A 24,577-nucleotide genomic window follows, 5' to 3' on the forward strand; every position below is an offset into this window, starting at 1 on the left:
GAGAGAGAGAGAGAGAGAGAGAGAGAGAGAGAGAGAGAGAGAGAGAGAGAGAGAAATAAGTTGCGAGACGGCGAATTGCGTTGCAAATGTGCTTGGCGGGATGAGTGAAAGCGTCAACGATCGCCCGACGCCTTGTTCTTCTCTTATTCTTCTTTCCTCGACCAATACTGGAAGAATAAGCGACAGCGGCGGCTAGAGTCGAAGGGGGAATTCGTAAATGGCCGTCCATAATGGCAGATTAGGAAGTCCATAAATTCGTCGAATTCCCAATTGTATGGCCGACCAATCTGTCCGAACCTGCCATCCGTTCGAGTTTTATTACTTTCGTCGTTCGCCGCTGATCCCGCTTCTTTTCGCTCTCTCCTTCTGCCTCTCGTATCCCCCTCCCCCCAAGCCCCCCCTTGTCCTCTTGCCCCGCTCATTCCCATAACTCTTCCTTGCCTCTTCATCCCTTTCGCCCCCTTATCCCTCGCCTCTCTCTCGTTCGTCCGGTTCCGACCGACTCGCTGCGTCCTTCTCCTCCACCTCTTTTCATCTCCTTGTTACTCCTCTCCTCGTTTACTTCTCTCGCGCGCTTCGACTCCCGCGAGACACGAGAAAAAGACGAGAGCGGGAGAACTCTACCAGCGTGTTATGTCGGCGGGAGAAATAAAACAGCGACGGAATCTCGAGCACGTCTGTTCTGGTTTCGCGGCTGCCTCTTCGCGCCGGCTCTCGCGCTCTTACGGCGAATTTATCGGCATACGCGTCGCGTTTCTGTCCTTTCCCTCTGCGTTCCCGTCCTCCGCGACTTTTAATAATCGCAACACGTCGATCGTACACGGTAGGAGCATTTTATATTTGTGCTTAAGAGGATGCTGGAGTCGATGACCAACTCAAACAATGTCGATAATGCAGAGACGATCGTCACTAACATAACCACGCTGTCCTTTTCCTATTTCTTATATACACAGAACTTACATGAATGTGTGTTACCTTGTTTTACCATATTCAACGGAAAACCTAACCATATATATATAGAAACCTTTCTGCAAACTTTTTCGATATTTTTAAACTTCCAAATGCACATGCGAAGATAGAGCAATGTTCTGCAAAATTTTTCTGTTTGAAGCCTCCACACTTTCGGTATGTACAAGATGCGGAATTTTTATATATTACGTTAACTAACAACTTGAGATGTTACATTAAAATTTTTGTGTTCGTTTCCGTCACATATCGAGTAATGCTCCTATTTATTTTTGCGTGTATTTTCGTTGCATAAAAACATTTGTAGCTCTGTGTAACCAATACGACGTAAACTTTGCAGAAAAATGTGAGTGTTCTGTCGGTAAAGTTTTCAGCTTCAGCATCCTCTTAAATCCTTGTAGAAATTTATTCGTGTTAAGAGACTCCTGACTCCTCACCGCGAATCTCTCGATTGATGACAGAAGCGAGAAAACATGCAATAAAAATTCTTGCAAAATATACGTTAAGATCAAAAGACACGTCTATAAAATATACTTGCATTTAATCGGGCACATCTATAAAATAGTCGTTCCTTTTGCTATATCAATTAATGGATCACTGAATTAACGTGACACGCAACCTATCTTTTATGGTAAACCCGTCTTTTCTCACAATTTTTTCGCGTTAATGTGATCTAAGTGTCACATATTTATGTTAGTTTTCGATATATTATTGTGTTATTTGCTTACACATATTTACCTTGAGTTAAATCGACACGAAAATTAGAGTGGATAGATGGGGACATGTGAAATCTATTAAATTTAACACATTTTTCTCGCAGTGCGACATTATATACGAACGACTGAAGGATCTTCGAACATTTCAGAGATTTCTAAATGTCAAGATTCCATTATATAATCTTACTTAAAATTTAAAAGAAAACACGATAACGTCGCGCGTTCTTTCACCGCGCAAGGCTTACGTTCTCGATCGTTAATTATTCGAGAGTTATGAGTGTAACGTAGTCGTCGAGGAGAAAATCGATCTCAAGTCGAGCGGAGAATTGCCCCCACGAGAAGAAAAAGTCCTTTTTCCTTCTTTTTCGCAAGACCCACACTTCAAACTTACATTGTCGCGCTTAACGAGACACGTCGTCGATTCGCTCATAAATAGGTGCGTTAAGATCCCTCGAGAAATTTTCCCGGGAAACGGCCGATTAAGGCAAGCAATTTCTTTCGCGTGCACGCGAGCCACGTGCTCGCGGCAATTACGCAAGGCATTCGACACGCGTGGATAAGCAAACTGCGACGACGACGACGACGACGACGACGACGAGTGTGTTTGCACGCGCACGGCGACAACCCGCCGCGTCGCGACCGCTCGATCAGCGCCGATTTGCATCTCCGCTTTATAAACGTGGCGCATTAATAATTCCGCGAAGCTAAACATGTTAATCTCCGGCAATAAATGTCATACGCGCGAATGTGTAATTATGCGTGCGTGCGCGTGTAACTAATGACCGAGATCGGCCGACAGAAGTACTCGTGCTAAACCGCCGATAACTCGCATCGCTATGATGCGCGGCTTCTGTTCCGGTTGGGACTACGATTCCCACGCGAAATTCCCGCAGAATATCGGAGTTTCTACACAGAGAAAAAGAGAGAGAAAAGACGAAAGGAAATATCTAACAATTATTCCGAACGTATTTTTCCATTTGAATATCGATATCGAGAGACACGAGCGGAATACATTGTCATGAAAAATATCAGAAGAAAGGAAAGCTCAAAAATATGATGCATCATTTTCAGGAGCTAACTTTGCATTTTTTAATGGTTAACGCCTTATTCCTTGAAGTGATCATTATCTGCAAAAATATGCAGATAATATAAACATATTTTGGGATTTATCACACTGCACAAAATTTTGTGTTAAATTTAACATATTTCGCAGGTTCCATTTATTCATTCTGATTTTTGCCTTAGTTTAGCATAAAACAAATACGCTCGCAGATAACACAATTTATCTATACGCTTTACATATAAAATATGTGACTAAAAACATACATGTTATATAAATATAAATTACGTTATTTTAACAATTGGAGATGGTAGATATATCAACTCAATGCAGAATAGCCGAAATAACACAACAACAATATGTTAAATTAACACACCTGGATTTGTTAAAAATTAAACGTAAACATTTCTGCGCAGATCAATTTCAACACAAAATACGAAATATTTTTCACCATACAGATAATAAACACCCAAGTGCACTGTGAGAGAAAAAATATCGAAAAATATATATTTTCTTATTTGAAAAATTTTTATATTAATATAAGTAATAATATGTTATCAGAGTAATTAAGTAATATTTGCTATATTTTCTAAACCTGTATATTAATAGTCGTTACTTAAAATTTCTCTCGTAAGGTACTGAGAATTTGAATCCAGAATTAGACCAAAGTTTTTCAGTAAAGTCGTATGATATATGCGACGTTACATTTGTAATCGCGATTCAACTTGAGAAACTTACATCTATCCAATTCAAGTCTGAAAATCTCACTTGGAAAAAGTTTCAAGCAACCGATGATTTTTAATACATGGCTTAGATATTTTTTCTTTCACGGTGTAAATTTTTTGTCGATTTCCACATTTCCCGACGCGGAAGATTCGCTGAGGAATCGTCGCGCATAGGCAAAGAATACGTCGGCAATGGACATTGTTCGCGTATACCTGGACACACCGTGCGTGCAACAGCGGAGCATTACACGGGATTGTGTGGGCGACATGCACACACGTACAAATACGACCGCCAACACAATTACGCGTATCCCCGAGAGCGAGGTGTGTATCGTAAAGGCGTCTATCTCCCATCGGACCTGGTTTTGTCGATGTCAGGGTAGTTTAGTTGGATCACAGAGACGTTGATGAAAGGATGCTTGTCGGAGACGCGATGGGGCGGGCACGAAGGCGACGGGAAAGGAAAGAGCCGACGGAGGAGGAGCAGAAGTCTCTCTCTCTCTCTCCTCTCTCTCTCCTCTCTCTCTTCCTTTAGAGGGAAGCTAGAGTTATACAGCTTGTTATCGATCTTCGAACATCTCTCGCTTCACCTCGACGGAATCCTGCTCTTGCTCCTTCTTATACCTCCACCTCTTGCTCCTTCTGCTTCTCACAGTCCTCTCCGTCCTTCCTCTCGCGTCTACAGGGTGTCGCTTCCTCGCGGTCACAAGCTCTTTGAAGGGATTTGGAGGATTTGCTCCTTAACGAAATTTCAATAGAAGATATCGTAGCCGGGGGATACGGGTTTTTAGCCGAGTTTTTAGTTCGCAAGTAGTTTACGTTCTTTATCATCGCCTTCGTGACTCAGTTTGACCGAGACTCGCGAGGAAGCGACACTAAGTCTCCGCTGAAATAGATGGAATTAAATCGAGAGCCGCGATCAACGAGAGAGACGTTGGATTACGTGTTGCTCGAAGTGTGCGTGATGTTCTCAAGGAAGCGATTCGATAGAACTATTCTGCTTCAACTCGTACAAATTTTACTCCCCGTGCTCGTCACATTTGTGATTAACGTCAGTGTTTGCAATTTCGAGTGAGTCGCGTCGCGGAATTTTTGCAAGCCATCCGCAGGTGCGACAACACGGAATAACATGAGACTTCTAGGACACACCGTGTATCCTCCTCTTTCACAAGGAGGATCTTGAGCACAGCTCGGTCTTGGAGGTCCCTCCCCCGCTGACTCTGCTCTCGGGCTCTCGAGCCGAAAGGAAATCCACTTATTTCCAGACTGATCTCGGTAGATGTTGTCTCTGCGGGCGACCGCCATTCGGCGAGGACAAATAACGCTGTCCTGTGATTTCACGTTTCGCCTGGCAGCTGCACCGCTCCCCTCTCCTCTCCTCTCCTCTCCTCTCCTTTCCTCTCCACTACTGTCCTCTTCGGTTGGCTCTGCGGATTCTATCGGGCGCGATATCGCCGTGATAGCCGCGGCGGCCATGTCGCACGGAAATTTTTAATTCCGCTCGGCTATTTTAATTTTTATATTCCGGGCATATTTATATAAATATTTTTTCGTTGTCGATATTCGTGATACGAAATTCACGTCGCGCAACGCCACTATGCGCCGTAATGATTATTATTTTTCTCGTTCGCTCACGGGAGATATCTCGTCTGACAAATAACCACCACTCACCCACTCGACCAGCCCGGCGGTATTGTTATTTCTGTTTTCTTCGCGTTCGCTGGGCGATTTATCAAAGTCGAGTTAGTCGCGGGATATCACGTACGCTCGAAACATGACGTTTTCCCCCTCGACACGTCGATAAATGAGACGATGGCGGTTCACCGTCGTCTCATTCACTTTGCTCTCTCGCGGAAGACTACCGCCAAATAGCCTGGCGATCTCTCGGCGAAATCCGCGAGGTGAAATCCGCTCGTGTCCTGTTCGAAAATACGATCTGCCAGAACTTGAAAGCGATATTCTCGCGATCAGGAGGAGTTACATCGGACGTGGATTTCGCGTGACGGCTGATAGAACGCGCAAAAATGAGAGAAAAAGAGAGAGAGAGAGAGAGAGAGAGAGAGAGAGAGAGAGAGAGAGAGAGAGGCATGGGGAAAGCTCCTGAGACTGAGATGTCGTGACAATCTCGACGGTATCGGCCGAGAAATATTAACTCGTCGTTTTGTACGAGACGAAACTGCGTGAATTTCTTCCTCGCGGCTTCTCCTCTCATCTGACCATCCCCGTCTGGCTTCCTTCGACCGTAGCCACAATCTCCCGCTTCGGGAAAGGTTCCCTTTATCGTTCACCGACTTTCAGGAAGAGGAAACCCGGAGGACGACGCGACGTCATTCGCTTGACCGCGACTGAGCGAACGAACAAGCGAACGAGCGGGGACAAATAACGCTGGATGTGACTTCACGTCCTCCGCGAACGGCCGGGGCCGCGACCGCAATCTCTTCGGGACGGATTCGTTTATCGTAGGAGATTCCATTAGCTCTGAAGAACTCGACCGCGAGTGTGAGTCGGTAGATAGATCCATTTGCGAATTTGCGGTTACAAGTTGAGAACATTTCCGGCCGAAATGTGTATGTCGTGGAAAAATTAACATATACGATTCATATCTTAATTTCCACTCATCATTGGAAAAAGTAGGCGGAGTCCCGGGTTTCGCAAGAGCTTGATTGTACGAACTGCAGTCGCGTCAAATTGTATAGAGAACAAGTCAGATCGTCAATCTGATGTGGGAATTTCACTGTGAAATTTGGGCAACATGCAAAATTTCAAAATGAAACTGAAACTGAAATTCAATTTTATGTATGATATAGATGTCCTTTCAACAACAAAAAAGTTAATTTAATTGCATAATAACTGCAAAAACTCAGTTTGTGCAACTGAATGAGGTAAAAGTACTATACCTGGACACGAATAATACTGGTATCTAACTCTGGACATTCTTATTGTTTTGGTCTTTAAATATAAATATTTAAACTTGCAGATTTAAATACGTACTCTTAAGTGCATCAAAACGACCGTTATTTTTTCTTTTGTCCAAATATTTCTTGGCACCGCGGTCGCGTGTGACGGCACGCTCATTTTTACGCGCGATCCGAGAGCGTTCAAAGCGAAACGTTCATCGACGTGAGGACGAGTGACGTCTCTCCAGGTTATTAGCGGCTAATTAGTCACTTACCCGGCACTCGGCCGCCGTCAGGGCCCACGTGAAAAGAGAGGGGAAAAAAGGGTGAAAGTAGCGGCAGGGGACGGGGCGCGGAAAACGGACGGGATGAAAAGGCGCGTGACGAGGGTGAGATGCACGGATTCATCATCATCCCTCGCGCCGGTGCTCGCCCATACGTTTATCTTTCGCGGTAAATGGGAATGACGTCGACGCGAGGGGACGACTCAATCAAGCAAAATGCCCCGAGGTTTCTCGCGTGGCGAGAAAGAGCGGAGAGAGGAGACAGGAGGAGACAGAGAAAGAGAGATAGAGAGACACAGAAAGGGCGAAAGGATGAGTGTATGCCGCGGGGTGAGAAAGAAAAAACGAGACATCTCGTTTCGTTCTCGAGACAAGAGGAAAAAGAGAGTTAGAGGGAAGGGGAAGGGTGAGAGAAGATAGGAGAGAACGCGATGTGTCTGACAGATGGAGGAGAAACACGGTGTCATGTGGCTTTTAGGGGCTTGGTCGCCTTGAAACTTCCGGTGTTTTTATTGTCCTCTTTGTCCGCCTCTATTTTCTCCCCGACCGCCGCGCTCGCTGCTTTATTTCGGTCTCGATTCACATCGGTCCGCGAAGGGAGAAAGCCCGCAGATGCAAACCACGAGCTTCGTTACGGCTATCCACTTCCCCCTTTCTTTGATTTTCGTTCTCCGACGGAGATATTTATTTTTAAATGATACCTCGTGAAGATCACGTTCCGCGAAGGGAAGGACTAAACGCTCCCACGAAAACGAGACGCCCTCCCTGAGCTAAAGTGTTTTAGCTCTACATTGACCCCTGCATTCCGTCGAACTTGAAGGATCAATGAAAAATGTCGAGGTGCAACACCACACAGAGTCTGCTATTGTCGATGCTACAAATGTATTTATTTATTATCGTTTTTTTTTCATACTATAAGTGTTTATTTCCTGTCATTTTTCTTTGCGTTGAAGCTCGAGGAAGAATTTATTCGTCAATTATTTGCTATTCGATTATTTCCATAGAATATGTGAATGTGAGAAATGAGTGAATATGTGAATATGTGAATGTGAGAGATGGTATATATGAAATATTAAATAATAAATATGGGTACATGATGGGATGAATAGCTAACAAACTTTTATCCTAATCTCTTTATGTACCTTTCCTTTTTTATTGATAATTTCGATAGGATTTAGAGATTCAAAAGGAATGAAGAAGGAGCTCTTATAAAGTTAGTTTTTTATTCGATAATGCTGTGTATCAACTGAGATCCAAATTGGAGTTCAGTGTAATAACGAGACTAAACGAGAAGTGAAGGAAGGCGTCGATAAATTGAAGATTGATCTTGCGACTTAGGAATCATTATTAGAGGCACAAATCAGCCCTTGCTACTTACATTAGATTTTAAATTCCGACTCAGATGTATCTCCTTATTCTCAGTTCGTAAAATGCTCATTAAAATCGGAAATATTCTGAATAATGAATAATGAATTGAATAAACTGAATAATTTAATACACCTAGAAATATATAATGTATCGTCGGTCTCTTCACGGAGTCCTACGCTTTTCGTCCTGACGTCCCGATGCAGCATCCTGCTTCTGATTGCTCCGGATGCTCCATCATAGCACTCACGCTCACATAGCTACGATTCGATTGGGAAAGGCGTGTTATTGAAGGCGATGCAGGCGATGAAATATTTCAAGATTCGACGGAAATGACGTCTAACTCAACGATACACTTGCTCCGCGTCGCGGTATATACGTCGCTCGTCATAAAGACTTGACGTAATTGCCTGGTTTACGTTTGATACCAGTACTAAATTAAATTACACAATCAACAGAGTCAAGTAGAATTGAGAGTAAAAATAATATGCGAGTGGAGTATCGAGATAATCGAATATTAAATAATTTTAAATATGTATTTCCGAAAGAGTCTTATATCTCTGGACCTCGAGCTATTCTAAAGGCTTTTAGCAAGAAATAGCAATAAGTAACAATCTGCACTATATAAAGTGTTACATTTTCAAGATTCTCTGTTGATTCTTCAAGTTCGATAGAACTTATGAAGTTAATGCTGCAGTCCAAAGTTTTACTTCTAGTAATTATTTTGCAATCTTATCTATATGTAAATTCCATTTTATTTGTGATGCTACTGCTGATACCCCAATTTACACCATTTCATATCGCAAGTATCATTGTTGTCATTTTACGAAGAAAAACTTTGTGTGTCTCGCAGAATTTCTCGAATTCGATACAATTAAAACACTCGCAGCTTGAAAAATCGCACGCTCTTGGAGTACATCATTCACGCGAAGCTTTCCCTCACGTCCGCAGATCACGTCGACTACTTCGCACATGCACACCCCGCGCGCTCTCTGAGGCTTTGACATTTAAATTTGACGCGGCACCCCGTGGAGGCGATTCGATTTACGTCGCGTCGACTCTTCCCATTACGCGAACGCGAAAGTAATTTAGCCGCGCTCCGTGGAACACGGGAGTTCCACGGAGCGGTGAACACCTGCGGCATCATCGTCGGGATCACCTGCGAAACACCGTATTTTCTGCACGTGTGCGGGACGCTGGGTACGCGCGCGTCTCGACCGCTCTCAAGACCGCGTATTTTCAATTAACGGCGCTGATCGCGCAAGAACGAAGAACGAGAATGAAGAAGCAGGAGGTGGACGGGAGAAAGATGGCGAGACGGGGGAAAGAGACGCGCGAGTGAATTCTTCATAGGTTGCTGCGAAACTTATTACTCGTTGAAACGCGTTTCTAGTCGCGGACCTCGGCAGCCGCGGCCGTATCTCAGAGACCGGTTTTTCCTATCAGCGGCTTTGCGCGTGTCGCACCGTCCGCGAGAACGACCCTTCTCCGTGCGTCCCGCGCCGAACGAGAGAAAGAGATCTTGTCCTTTATATCTTGTCCTATCTTGTAGAAGCGAGAACAACGTTGTACACGACGCAGATTGCAAACAGTTACATAAGAAATCAAAGTTAATCCGGAGAAGGGGTAACCTTTAAGATTAATGACCAGTAATAGACATTGAGCCCGCCCCCCTCTCCGGTATACTACTATTATTACTACTTCGCTGTACCTCGTGCAATCGAAATTCCTTACAAACTGGTTTCCGAGTCATCGAGCTCCCTCGCTAGACGCGTTTCTCTCGCAGCGGGAGAAGATAGTCAGCTTATAAGACTAACAGAGTCGGAACGCGACTAGTGAGGCTCGTACTGATGTCAATTCCGGATACCTGGATGTCTCGAGTATTACTCAGGTATTCGCGTCTTTCGAGTGACTGAAGTCCGAGTATTCAGTTATTTTAAACGTTAACTGATTATTGACTTTTTTACGCATAACACAAGTAACAGGGGGGGGGGGGCAGGGGTAAATTGCAAATTCGTAATAAAATTTTCATTAAAATATTCTATAGATTTGGTTTCGTAACGTCAACACATTATCACAAGTATTGCATTACGTACGTTTCTGCCAACTTCTCTCTTTCTCTCTCTCTCTCTTTCTCTATCTATCTATCTATCTATCTATCTCAAATTTCGACACAAACCCACAAAAATTTTCAGTTTCTTAATATTGACATTAAGTCAATAGAAATATCCACTCAATGAGTACAAGAAATTAATTGATCTTTCTAGATAATTGATTTTTATAACGGTAGCGGGTAAAAAAATGACATATATATAATAACGATTATATACGGACTCGCAATTACTCATTAGCTGAATACCACGAGTGCAAGATGATAATGACGACACTAATGAAACGCGCACAATCGCCTATCATTACCGATCGTTACTATTTGGGACGTCCTCTTTTTGTTGCAGGCGTATTAGTGGTGAATGTCACGTGGCGCGGTAAGACGTACGTTGGAACACTTCTGGACTGCACCCGACACGACTGGGCGCCGCCTAGGTTCTGCGACTCGCCGACGAGCGACCTGGACGCTCGCACGCCGAAAGGTCGCGGCAAACGGGGTCGCGCCGCCGCCAACTCTACGCCCGGCAATGACCTGAGCAACTTCACGGAAACTAGGAGTTCGGTGCACAGTAAATTGCGCAACGGTGGCAAGGGTCGTAGAGGTGCACAAGGTTCGCCAGCGGCAAGTCCGAGTCCGGCGGCGTTTGTGCCGCCGCGTCCGGACCCAGCGGCGAAACGCAAGTCTCGTGGCCCCGAAGAAGAAGAGAAGAACAAGCGGCGAGCACCGCCGCCTACTCCGCCGAGCGGCTCGCCGCCGGCGAGCCCGGTGTTGCTCGAATGTCCGGAGCCGAACTGCAGTAAGAAATACAAACACATCAACGGGCTGAAATATCACCAAAGCCACGCGCACGGTTCCGCGGACGACGACGACACGAAGGAGGGCATTACCAGTATGTCCGAGAACGATGAGAGCAATATCGAAGCGCCAAGTCCGGCCACACCGGTGAAATCACCGGCGGACAAGCCGGAGGGCACTCCGGTGCGAGCAGCGAGTCCACCGGCGACGGGTTTGCCGCCTGAAACTCCACCACCACCTCCCAGAGTACCGTCACCGAGTATAGAACCTCCTACGCCCGTTGTGCTCGCGGACAAGAGCATCGTGAAGCCGGGTGTGCTAAGGTTCGGCCAAGACGACTTGCCAGCGCCCAACCCTGTGGCGCCGCCTTCGTCGAGGCAAGCTTCGGTGCAACAGCAGTCGTTGCAGCAGCAGCAGCAGCAGCAGCAACAACAGCAGCAACAGCAACAACAGCAGCAGCAACAGAGCCAGTCGTCGTTAAGCTCGTCAAACCCGCCACAGAGTCCGAGTCCGCACACCAGTCAGTCCCCGAGGCCTATACCTTCGCCACACCCGAGCACAAATATCCCTCAACCCATCAATATACCGCAACCGCCGCAGCCTTCGCAAGTGCAGCAGCATCAGCCGCAAAATCCGCTGCTGCAGCAAGCGCAACAGTCGCTGCAGGTGAGCCAAGCGCCGCAGCAACTGCAACCCAGTCCACAGCAGCAGCAACCGCAATCGTTGGTACAACAGCAATTGCCACCAGCGCATCAGCTGCAGCCGATGCAGCATCCCTTGTCGGCTCAATTGGGTCAGCCGACGCAGGCGCATGTGGTGCAGCAGTCCGGATTGCAGCAGCAGCAGCAGCAGCAGCAGCAGCAACAGCAAGCGAGTCTGCAGAGTATAGCGAGTCAACATCCGGGTTTACAGAGTCTCGCGAGTCAGGTGTCGCAGCAAGCGAGCTTACAAGCGGCGCCGCCACCGCCGGGCCACCCGGGTCAAGCTGTGCAGTCGCATTTGCAACAGTACCAGAGCGTGTCGTTGCATACAGCAAAAATGCCGCAGTTCAAGGTGAAGCCTACCGCGGCACTTATGCCGGAGCAAGACAAGAGCAAAAACGACGTGCGCACGCCGAAGCCGCAGGGATACAAGAAGAAGTCACGGAAATCACCCGGCGGCAGTCCGCATCCGTCGCCGTTGGAGGCGCCTATCGTCGACTCTGCGCGCGACGACGTCCAGAGTCCAGCTTACTCGGACATCTCGGACGACGCCGCGCCGGTGCTCGAGGCCGAGTCGGCCGACAAGTCGAAACAGAGTCAGGACAAGGACAACAAGACGAGTGCGCCTACGCACCTACCCGCCCACTTCAGTATGTATCCATATTACAGTCAGCCACCCTACTTGGTGCCCACCGTGCAGGACAGCAAACCGGTGGTCGATCAGAAGCCGAGCGACCTCACGCCCAAGCAAGAGATCAAGCCGCTCAATATACCACAGATGCCTTCGATGGCGAGCCTACAGAGCGTCGTGTCGGAAAAGGAAAAGAAGGAGATGAGCCAGCCGGTGCCGCAGCCGCAGCAACAGCCGCATTATTACAGCGGCTACGGCGGCTACATGCCACCGGGCTATCCGTACCAGCCACCACAGCCGGTATCGCAACAACAGCAACAGCAACAACAACAGAGTCAACAGTCGCAGGAGCCAGAGCCGCATGAGCAGAAGACAAAGATTAAGCAAGAACCACAGCCGCAACCGAGTCTAAAGGACAAACAGCACGAGAACCATCAGATTCTCAAGGAAAGCCTCGACCTGAAGAACCAGATGGGCACGTACCACGTGTACCACGGCTCGCAGAGTCAACGAGGTGGCCCACCGCCGCCGCCCGGACCTGTACAAGACGACAGGAGGTACTACATGTATCCGGAGCAGAGGCGGAAAGACGACTCGAACAAGCAGAACCAACAGCCGAAGGCACCACCGCCTAGCCCGAAGCACCAGCCGAAGCAGGAGAAACCACAGGATCTCGGCAAAAGCGAAGACTCCAAGAGCAAGCAAGAGGGTGTGAAGCCCACGATGGAGACGCAGGGACCGCCGCCGCCGCCTACCTCGCAGTACGCTTACATCCATCCTACCTACATGCAGGCGCAACACTATGGCGCTTTGCCGTTCGACCCAGGTCATCCGGTGTATCGTGGCCTCAGTCCTATGATAATGCCCGCGCCCTACTCGGGCGGCCCCTACCTCCACCAACTACCCAGGTATCACGCGCCGGAGGACCTCAGTCGACCACCTGGCGGCAAGGCGTTGGAGTTGCTCCAGCATCATGCGAATCAGTATTATTCGGCGCACAAGATACACGAGCTTCAGGAACGCGCGCTCAAATCACCTACGCCCAAGACGTCCGCCGCGTCTTCCAGTCCATCTTCGGCGGGTCCCACGCCAGCTCGGCCACCTAGTGGTCCACCGACGTCGGTAGCGGGTCCAGGTCCACCGCCGGGACAAGGACAACCGCCGTCTGGCAAGCAACAGGGACAGCCGGGTGGTCAACAACAGCCACAGGGCGCGGTGGATGCCAGCAGTGGGAAGGATAATAGGTCACCCCCGCCGCAACGGCACGTGCACACGCATCATCACACCCACGTGGGCTTGGGTTATCCCTTGCTCACGGGACAATACCCCGCCCCCTACGGAGGTAAGCCTCTCGTCAGACCCTGACAGTAAGGCGACCCGCGGGACCCAGCAAAGCGAGCGAATTAGCGAGCGAGAGAGAAAGAAAGAGAGAGCGAGAGCCGTGTGTGTAGCGTGAAGAGTGTACGCGGGTTACGTGACGCGTTTTACGCTTGCGTTGGTCAGAACGCGAAACTATCGCCACCTTCGCTGCCATCGACGTGCTCTTGTGTGAACTCTAACGCTCGACGACGCTGTGAAAAACGTTTCCTTTGCGACCGACAGATCCCGAGCGGCGGGTTAACGCGAAACGAGACATGCGAAGCACCGCGGGTGTACGCGATCTTACGATCGACTGTCGGAATCCGCGCGTTGTTCTCCGCGAATAGTGTGCAACACTGACGTCTACTTTGTAGGATCGTGTGTTTGTAACCGAGAAGAAAGAGAGAGAAAGAGGGATGTTTGGAAGCGCGTGCTTCTGATCGCCTCGACACTGCGAACATTCGTTACGTCCGTCACGATCGGCTTGTATTCGTAAGTTTTTATCAAATCGGACTGTCCGGGCCTCCCTCCGATTCCGGAGCGGATGCCGTCCGGAGAACGTCGTTCGTAAACCAGTCGGCCTCTAGAGAATGCGCTTTTTCAAGTAATCGACACGATCGCTCGTTCCTTACGACACGTAACGTACGTTCGTCGTGTTGTCCACGTGTTCCCCCGATGATTCGAGGTCGAATTGAACGCGACGCGAGAAAGATGAGAGGAAAAGACAGATAGAGAGAGAGAGAGAGAGAGAGAGAGAGAGAGAGAGAGAGAGAGAGAGAGAAAGAGAGAGAGACGACTTCGATGACGAACGACGAAACGGTGAACCGTTTTTAGTTTCTCGCTGTCGAAACCGGACGCAATCGTCCGACAAAACGGGTAAAACTCGGCCAGGTATTAATTAAGGGCCCGAGTATCTAATCGACGTACACCATATTGGTGCATATGAGATGAAGGGAAAATTAAGAAAAAAAATAAAGAGGATACACGCGATGAATCCCGATGAGATGAATATGCGACAAAAGGGGACCGCGCGCGCGGCAGGAGCTCTCTCTCCGTTCGAGAGTCGAACCGCTCGTCGAGTCTCCTCTCCGAGGTACTATTTTATTACCAGACCAATAAGAGAAAAAGAGAGAGACAGAGAAAAAGCGAGAGAGAGAAAGAGAGAGAGGGGGAAAGAAAGAGAGCGAGAAAGAAAAAGAGGGAGAGAAAGCGCGCGAGAAAGAAAGGGAGAGAGAAACGCGTTTCTTTCTTTTTTCGATTGTTCCCTCCTTCTTTTTTGATACAAAAGAGAAGAGCTAAAGAAAACTCAAGAATCGATCGAAAAACCTTCTTCTAATTGTAAGGGACCGTTGTTCTACGCCGTGGGTCCTGTTTTTTTTCTCGAGGATCGGGGCCCGCGCGGTACGTGTAAATAATGAAATTACCTTCGACTGTACATTCTATGCGGAGAACGAGCGATGCGCCGCTCGTTCGCGCCTTAGCGTCGCATTTTATCATTATTTTTCCCCTTTTTTCTTTTTTTTTTTTTTTTTTTTTTTTTTTTTTTAATTAAACACGTGTACATATGAGCAGACGCTCTCTCGCGCCGCGCGCTCTCTCGCCGCCGTCCATGACGGGGATATCATCCCCATCCCTACTCTAATGTTTCTCCAGAAGCGTCGAGAACTCGAAGTCGAAATTCGTTTCGCGATCTCGATTCGCGTCACGAGATTCTCGTCCGTGATCCGCCAAGTTGAGATTGTTCGGCTGCATCGTGTTCTCGGCGTGACGCTCCCCGTCACGGCAGCCGGAAGAGAGCACGCGCCGCCTGCGACACGTCTCTCGTGTGTGTACACCATATACATATATACATATTGTACGAGTCTCGTAGCGACGAACTGAATATTTTGGAAATATTGGAGTATAAGTGCGACCGTGTAGATTAGCCATGTAAGCTGTGTACCGCAAGATTAGTGTACGAAGGCGTGTAGGGATTAGACGTATAGTTCAGACTGTGATAATTATTTATCGTGCTTCTTTCCGGGACGGGGGAAAAAGGAAAAGGATTCACGGGACTTTTACGGGCGGGTGAGAGACCGTCGCGCGTCCAATCACGCTTGCGGACGAACACACACTGACGCGCGGTGAATATCTAATAACGACGACGATGACGACGACCTCATCGAGCTTGCTATCGATATCTCGATGCCGGTGTCGGTATTAATTAGGGCTCCCAACCAAGTATTCGGTAATGTCTGTTTAGATGAATATCCGGGAAGTCGGCTCCCCGATCCGAAAACCCAGAAATCAGCCTTGATCCGATCCGGATGATCTGGATAATCCGAGTTATCTGAATTCAGACTCGAATGAGATCCGGATCCGATCAAGTCAGGTCGTGTAATTAAATTGCTGTTGCAAAAATACTGATTTCTTGATCGTCAAATTGTCGAGATCCGATCAAGTCGGGTTATGTAATTAAATTGCTGTTGCAAAAATATTGATTTCTTGATCGTCAAATTGTCAAGAGGGGCATCCCGGTTGCCGCGAACCTGTTTGATTGCATTCGCTGCGACCTCAAATTCGGATTCGTATCCGGATCAAGAAGCGTCATATTTATTCGTTATCCGAGCAAGCGGATATCCGGGTAATGTTAGATATGAACGAACTCTGAAGCCCTGATATTAATATCGATTGTGGCATACGTGGGGAGAGTGCAGTTCGTAATGAAACGCTGCAAATTAAAAAGTCCATGCGCCGAGGACAAAAAAGGGAAGAGTGGAGAGGATATATCGATTTGAAAGGGAGAACAAGAGGTATTTTTGTCATTTTAACGATATCAGTTAATGGAACAAAGCTTGCAACGACCCGACGACTCGAGCGAGGTCGATAGTAACAATAATAATTTGACATTTAGGAGAGTTTGTTGTTTGAGATAGAGCAACAAATCTGGACAATTCTGCATCTATACTTTCAAATATATGGAGAGACAAAACGTTTTCTCTTCCCGAATTTCGGCGCACGGATCTTTTTCATTTGCAGTACGTATCCTATCCTCGATAACGCGACGCGTATTATTCGCGTGTTCGAGCGCACACACGTGTATCCTTCGTTAGACGTCGTTAGTCTTCCACGAGAAAAAGCTTCTTTTGCAACAATAAAACAAAACAGCAAGTCAAGACTTCGTAGTTTCCCAATGCGATTTTTACGTTCAGTCGCGCGCGCGAGCGCTACGATTTCCGTTACGAGAGTGTCGATTGCGACTTATAAAAAAGAAAAGAGAGAGAGAGAAACACGAGAAAAGCGTCGTGCTTTTACTCTATACAGACGCGGACGCTCTTTCACAGTCTCCGAGATATCCTCGATACGCCGCCCTTAGATGTTAAAGAAAGTACAAACAAGTCGCGGAGTTGACTAATTGCTTCTCCGGAGGACGATATTTTTCCTCGTCTTTCCTCCGGGTCGCTTTTTTCTCCTTTCATAGCTCAAAGATCGAAATACAAAGTTGCACTCGTAGGTAATAACAACGGAAATACGATGCGAATACGTTCCTCGATATTCTCACGATCATCACTTATTCTCTGATTTCCTTTGCGCTCGAAAGCTCCAAGTACAAAGCATCTCTGTTAAGCGAACATCCCCGATACAAAAAAAAAAAAAAAAAACGAAATAAGAACTACATCGGAATTAAGTGTTACTTCAATACTGTATTCCTGATTCTAGGACTCGAGCAGTTTAGCAGGAATTTACTTTCGAAAATGGAATTGTTAAGTTACTGGTAAGTTAGCTATTCAATTTTTCGCGTTGGAGATGATGCTTGTCTTAACAGAGATATATAAATTCGCAGAGAAAGAACGGAGTCGGAGCTTCCGGCTCCATTTTCCCACATTGAGGAAAGAAGTGTTTGATATTTGTCGATTGCTCTAGCCTTGATATCTTTATCAGTTTCTAATTTTCGATCTCTCTCTCTCTCTCTTTCTTTCTCTCTCGTTTCACTCACATATCCTCGCATTAACGTCTGTAGAGGACCTTCGTGCGAGGAAGTCGCGACGCGCTCTCGTATGCGGAAAGCGCGCCTGCCAATGAGCGAATTTAATCAACCAAGTGTATCTTACGGAGCCAACACTGCCAGGACTTTCGCGTGAACGAGGAAGTCCGACCACGCGTTAACGTAGGGAATGCATTACAGGCGCGAAATCATTGACAGGAGAAAACAAAGGGCGAATGAAAGAGGATGAGTGAGTGAGTGAGCGAAAGATGAGAAAGAGTGTGTGAGAGGAAAAAAGAGAGAGAGAGAGCGAGTGAAAGAAAGGAGGGAGAAAGAAAGAAAGAAAAACGGTCGCTTAGGTGCACGCCACTTTATGCTTTCCCCATCACTTCTCACACACATATCCGTCGTCATTTTTCCTCGTAGTGATGGAAGTAGCTCGGTGTTTATAGCTATCTCGAAAGAAAATATACGGGTTTCCTAGATTGCAGCTCGAGAACGATGCGTTTCCCGAAGGACACTAGCGCGTTAACGATCGTCTCGAAGATTCCTTCCTACCTTCGCTCGTCGGTATGCGATCTTTTGTGAATCCGTGAAAGAAGGAGAAAAGATAAATAAGACCTGCTCGTTTCTTATCGTTGAATTCGTAGAGAGAATCGAATCGTCGGAAAACTAGGCGCTTTTCTTCCGAGATAAAATTTCGAAGGCCCGATCGACCTACATCTAAGTCGGAATGGTGCAGTGACGACAAGATGAGTGAAACAGATTCGATCGAAATCGACAATCATCGAGAAATTTGAAGGGTTAAATTTCGTTGGTGGATACACGAAGATGGAGCAAAGTATTCTTGCATCTTCGATTCGAGAAGCATCGTTCGCTGTGTCATGCACGTGTCAACCTTTTGAGAGTACACGCAGTTTGCATTTTTCCCTCCAAAAAAAAAAAACCATTTATAAGGGATCCTGTTCATCAAGGATCATTAAATGATGGTGTTGCTCTTCTTGGTGTTTTAGTGACGCTCTTCTTGGTGTTTTGGTGACGCTCTTCTTGGTGTTTTAGTGACGCTCTTCTTGGTGTTGAAATTAGGAGTAGAGAGAGACATTTCGATGACTTTTATCGTCGTTGATCGTAAGAAACTACAAGTTGAATCGCATCATTTCTTTTTCGTTTTTCGCTAAGTACATGGAGCACTAAATATCCAAGCAGCGTGTTAAATACGTGCGACATTAACTCGCTCAATCATTTAAATCTACGTCATTTCCGCACTTGGCACCGGCGCTAAGTGCGCGGCCAGTCGGCCAGGTTCAAGTTTCACCGAGATAGTGTATCGTGTCACGCGTGTGACGCGAAGGAAACTTTAGATACAGATAACAATTTCGCGCCGCTCGCGCGGCGCAGGATGCCGCAGTAATTCGTCTCAAAGGGTTGACTAGTTCACAAACTCTACCCACAACCTGCTCGCGGCTTTGGGGGACGCTTAAAAATACCGTCGCGCAACTTTCAACCAATCAATAAAGGTAGAAAAGTTCCGATACTCCGCGTGTAGCTCGTAGCCTCAAGAGGGGAATCGAACGTAGAGTTATACACACAGCGAGCCGTATAAAGACTAGCTTCGCCGAGGCGACAAAGCAGACTGCATTGAAAGGCAAATTTTAAGACTGAACCTACAACGAACCGAATCATTTTCTAACTCTCGCGAATTCGGAAGGGAATTCGGTCAGCCGTGCGTGCATGATGTGCGTGTATATGACGAGAGGAAATCGCCTCGGTAGTGACGTACGAAAAATCCTCGAGAGACCGAGCGAGTTGACGAGAAAATCGCTCTCCGAATCCTTGGGGCTACGAGGACATCGGAGTCCGTCGATTTTTTTTCGGGTGCCGCGGGTCGCCATCGTTTGAACAACCACAACCGCAACTACTACTACTACTACTACTACAACTACAACAACAACAAGAACCGCCGGAAAAAAAAACAACCGCGCGTACTAGGCGCCTCAGATCGAATGACGAAACATTAATGGCCTGCTGTCTCTCTCTATGTGTGTTGCAGCGGCAGTGCTGGCGAGTCAGCAGGCCGCCGCGGTAGCCGCCTCGGTGATCTCGCCATTCCCGCCCAAGTGACCCGCGGCCCCCGCTCCCGTCATGCCCGGCGGAACCGCCGGGGGCAACTCCGCACAAGCTCACCACACGCATCCGGCGGCGGCGAGTGGCGCGCCCGGTGCGGGACACCCGCACGGCACCGCCGCCGGCGGCGGCAGGCAGCCATAGGAGACCCTAGGAGAGACCAGTTGGCATCCGGTTGGATCCCGATCGATCTGCGGGCGAGCTAACGAGCCTAGCTAACGAGCGACCGAGTGAGTCAGCTAACGCCGCTGGTGCAGCTGATACGCAGAGGTGCACGAGCACGTGCTCCACGTTGTTGTCACGCTAACTCCTTCAAGATTAGGACCAAGATGTAGCCGCCAAAGAGGCTGGCGTGTTCCCTACGTGATGATAAGAACGCGCACCGTAAGAATTCGCTTTGTTGAATACCAATCGAAGTTGGGATCTTGGAAGAGAGAGAAAGAAATAAATAGAGAGAGAGAGAGAAAGAGAGAGAGAGAGAGAGAGAGAAGAAAGAATTAGGATAACGAAAGGATTACACACGATAATGGATATTATCCATCTCCATTATCCATTATCATATTACTCCTCCCTTTGGCAACGAGTAACGAGAAAGTTATCGGCAACAAGTTATTGGGAACCGGAGGAAACTGAAGAGAAAGACCACCGAGGCGACAAAAGGTGTTTAGGCGTATTGTGTTGTTGTTCGTTTTATCGACGACACGTGGTAATAGGGAAGTACCGGTGGTAGGCTTCTGAAGACGTTAACCAGGACTTTGGAGTATCGTTAGACAGGCTGTTCCACGTGATATTTCAACCGAATTCCTCCACTGAGACTGACCGCGGTCAAGCGTAGAATGTAGTCGAGGTGTTAGGGTGCGATGCGCGATGTCATTCGCTTCTCCAACGATAAGCTCTTTCGAGGCGTTCAGCTGAGGTCATCCGTCTTCGACGACGGTAGGAAGTAGCGACACGTCGCTTGGGATGTAAAACGATCTCGTGATCAGGGCGTTGTGTGTTTCGCGCTGTGTTATCCATGTCCACCGCAAGAGTTAAGCCAAACTAGGGGACGGATTTCGAACACGTTGATCTTCAAGACCAGTAGAGTCGCGACCACTTTCTTGATGATTATCAAGGAAGGAGGGTTTGGAAGTGAAGTCAAGCGAACTCACGAGGACCCTGCGATTTTTTACATCTCGATGCAACTATCGATATGAATCGATGAGAAGCGACATACCGTACACTGAGTCCGCTAGATAAATTCGATTTTTCTGAGGGAACGATAAGAGACTGAACCTGACCTGACGCACAAACACGATATCCATTCGCGGATAGAAAAAGGAAGCGAGAAAGAGAGAGAAAAACGACATTCATCTGTCGTCGGGCGAATCGATTGTGGTAGGAAACTTCGACGAGATCGTTAACTCGCGATCGTTAACTCGCGATGAGCCTTTGACGAGACGAATGAAGACGTATCGATGTTCGCGCGATGAGAGAACGATCACGGAAATATCCTGGCAATCGCAGGATCGCGGCCTCTCTCCAGCGGTTCGTTTCTCCTCTCCAAACGCGACTCACCGCCGAGCGTCGCGACGCCGCCACCTTCGCCCGCCTCCCGTTGTCCCGGATCATCGCGGATCCCACGTGGCGGTTCGCGATCCTCGCGCAGGCGAGCGCGCCAGCTCGCTGGACATCTCCTCTATGTGTACATAGTGTATATTTCGAGGGACACGTGCCGCGTAGTGTACAGATGACGCCTTCGGCTTAGCGTTAAGGACGGCGCGACTCGGCCGCTCGACTCCGACTCTGAAGGCTGAAGCCTCTCTCATGATCATCCCGACGAGAAGGAACGATCCGTCTCGTGAAATGGTCCGTTTTCTCCTCGCGTTTCCAGCCTCACGCGATCAAGAATCCAGCAGCTCACTGAGCTGACCGACTCGAGACTGCCGTTGGACCACGGTGTCGTGGTCCAACGGCACTCGAAGCGAGTTATCTCCGCGAGATGAGCGTCACAGCGATGACTTGATCCCGGGAAGAGGAACGCGACCCATCTCGCGAGACGAGCGTCTCCGAGCGAGCGGAATTGAGCGAGTGTGTCGCTTTGTTCCGATGTGCAGTCGAACCGTCGGAAATCCACATCAGTGACTAGAACCAACTTCCCACTGACCTGATCTAGTTCGCAAATAACGAACAAGAGTTTTCAGGATGCTCGACAACGCAATTTTTTCTTGTTCTAGCATCTAGTCCTAGATAGGCGCTGTCTGCATAGAACTATATCTCAGAAACGAGTAAAAAATTGTCGTTGCTTTATCAAAGGTGTTTTTAAATTGACAAAATTAAAAACCTTCATCTGAGGCTTGAAACGCGGATCTCCGATAGTGTCAGATCGGTCAGATTATGGGTTTTCCGCGGGTCTTTTACACACCAGGACAAGATGCGAGACACGTGCGACGACGGTCGTGAGGAGCAAGCGTCTCGTTAGACTGAATCGCGCGAGGACGTCGCCCGCCAAACGCGCGTCCTCGCGTCCACACGGGGCCGCGCTCGCACGGCGGAAAGGGAAGTGGAACAACGTGAAAATTTCATGCGTGCCTAGGTGCGAACGCGGCTTCGCCCCCAACTTTCAGACTCGAGTGTGTGTGTGTGTGTGCGCGCGCGCGCGCGCGCGTGTGTGTGTGTGTGTGTGTGTGTGTGTGTGTGTGTGTGTGTGTGTGTGTGTGTGCGCATATACATATATATATAATATATATATTGTATTATATATATTGTGTATATATATATATATATATATATATATATATATATATATATATATATATTGTATTATATATATTGTATATATATATATATATATATATGTATATATGTATGTATGTATGTATATATGTATGTATGTATGTATATATCAAAGCAAGGTAGCGCTTCTATCGAGCGTTAGAAGCTTAGAAATGAGCGAGTGTATACAGGATGTTCTAGAACAATCTATAAGACTCTCGTGAGAACGTAAAGCGGGTCGAGGTGAACATAAAAGTTCTATACCGTTTTGTGATATTCATAGTAACTGAGAAATTAATTGCGAAAGATTAAGCGTGTGCTGAATGGTAGAGAACGGAGCGCTCGAGCCGGACCTAGTAATATAGCACGCAAATGCCTGTACTTAGCCAGCGGGCTCAAAATCGCATCACTGGATATAAACACAGACAGAAGCGCGATGTTCTTCCACTCACCGCACACTCGAGTATTCCTCCTCGAACCATTTAACGCGCGTTTTTCTTGAATCTTTTACTATTAATTTTTCGATTATTATGGCGAATATCGCAAAACGATGTAGGACTTTTATGTTCACCTCGACCCTCTCTGCGTTCTCACGAGTGCTTCGTAGATTGTCCTGGGACACCCTGTACACGTGTGCGTGCGTGTAAAGGAGGAATATAGCGATCGCAGTACATGAGATGAGAGAACGCGCGCACGCACGCGTAGTGAATCGCGTGCGTCGACGACTGCCTTGTACAAGCGAAATGCGTGTATGTATGTGTGTGGGTGCGTGTGCGCAAAATCCTTGTCGGTGTATTTTACTGTAAAAAAAGCTATATATAAATATACATATTGTAAGAATTGCGCGAGCGCAAACTTCGATTTTTGTAGAGAAATTGTATAACTCGCTGATAACTTATCTCTTAGGGGAACGAGGAGTTTTTGATTGCTCGTGTCTCGATCGATCGCTAATGCCGGTAACGTGGCTAAAAGAAAAATGAAAAAGAGAGCTCGTCCTTACGTGGCATGCACGGTTACAAGCAAGCGAGTCGAGAGGACGGCACAAAAAAATGAAATGAGAGAAAGGGAGAAAAAGAGAGAGAGACGACGCGTAACGCGATGATTCTAAATAATTAAGTGGCGTTAAGTAACTGTAAATTCGACGCTAGAATGCTATTTGTTTATTAAAATAATGGTAGCCAGCAATGTGCGAAAGTAGAAGGGTTATAAAGAGCGGCAGGGGGGAAGGGGCAGGGGGTAAAATTTAGAGGGTGGGTAAGTAGGAAGAGCGAGACGTACAATTATGTATGCGTATGTGACTATATATATAAAAATATATATATATATATATATGTATGTATAAACTACACAATGTTTATTCAGTAACGAGACTATTGTCATCCTTTTTATTACTTATTGATTATTAATTATATTATTTTATTACTATCATCGGTGTGACATAGTGAAGTGTCAAAAACGATCAGTGAGAGAAAGAGCGAGGGAAAGATTCTGTAAATTCTCTATCGCGGGTAGCGTTCACAAATACCAAATCAAAAGAGGATGGGAACGATCGATAATACGTTTCACAGCGGTGTGCAAAACATATTTAATAGAAGGAAGAAAGAAAGAGATAAAATGACGCAATATATTCATTTTGTTGAGCCGTAAAACGCAACCATGATAGAGACGGGCGCGCACTTGCTGAATCGAGAAAGTGTGCGCACGAGTGTGTATGTGTATGTGTGTATGTGACGAGAGAGAAAGAGAGAGAATGAAAGAAATAAAAATTGATCGCCTCAGTTTTAGTGGGGCGTCCAGCGGACAAAGGGGTGGGTTTTAAAAGAAATAAATGCCGGTGCTGTGCTGTGATTTTTGTAAAAAAGAAAAAGCAAATAAAAAGAGAGGAGGGACCGACCGAAAGGCACGAGAGGCCGATCCTACGGGATCTTCGTGAACACAAATAAAAACATAAAACGAAAAGAAAGAAAAGAAGAAAGAAACACGCAGTGAGATAGCCTGAGTACCTGGACCCTGCCCCGCGTCTGCCTCCGTGAGTGGAGATGCAAAAGAAAGAAAGGAAGAAAAAAAAAAGATAAGCGAGGGAGTAGCGAAGAATGAGAATGAACACGAAAAAGAAAGAGCAAGAG

The 24,577-nt window shown here is 47.2% G+C and overlaps 1 protein-coding gene across 14 annotated transcripts in view; it reads left to right on the forward strand.

Annotated features, from left to right (window-relative positions):
• LOC116842626 (zinc finger protein 608) overlaps positions 1–21,030 on the forward strand; it is a 296,735-nt gene extending 275,705 nt beyond the window's left edge. For 13 of the 14 annotated variants that reach the window (XM_032812075.1, XM_032812073.1, XM_032812078.1 and 10 more), the window contains 2 exons: positions 10,467–13,592; positions 19,624–21,030. In XM_032812075.1, the coding sequence (XP_032667966.1) occupies positions 10,467–13,592; positions 19,624–19,694 (3,197 nt within the window). In that variant the 3' untranslated portion in view covers positions 19,695–21,030. The remainder of the gene's footprint in view (positions 1–10,466; positions 13,593–19,623) is intronic. The other variant, XM_032812087.1, reaches the window with a different exon arrangement.
• The last annotated feature ends 3,547 nt before the right edge of the window (positions 21,031–24,577 follow it).

The sequence above is a fragment of the Odontomachus brunneus genome, unplaced genomic scaffold (assembly GCF_010583005.1).
Source record: "Odontomachus brunneus isolate Ranch 3 - 2012 unplaced genomic scaffold, Obru_v1 Obru_scaffold_026, whole genome shotgun sequence".
In the NCBI taxonomy this organism is placed as follows: Eukaryota; Metazoa; Arthropoda; class Insecta; order Hymenoptera; family Formicidae; genus Odontomachus; species Odontomachus brunneus.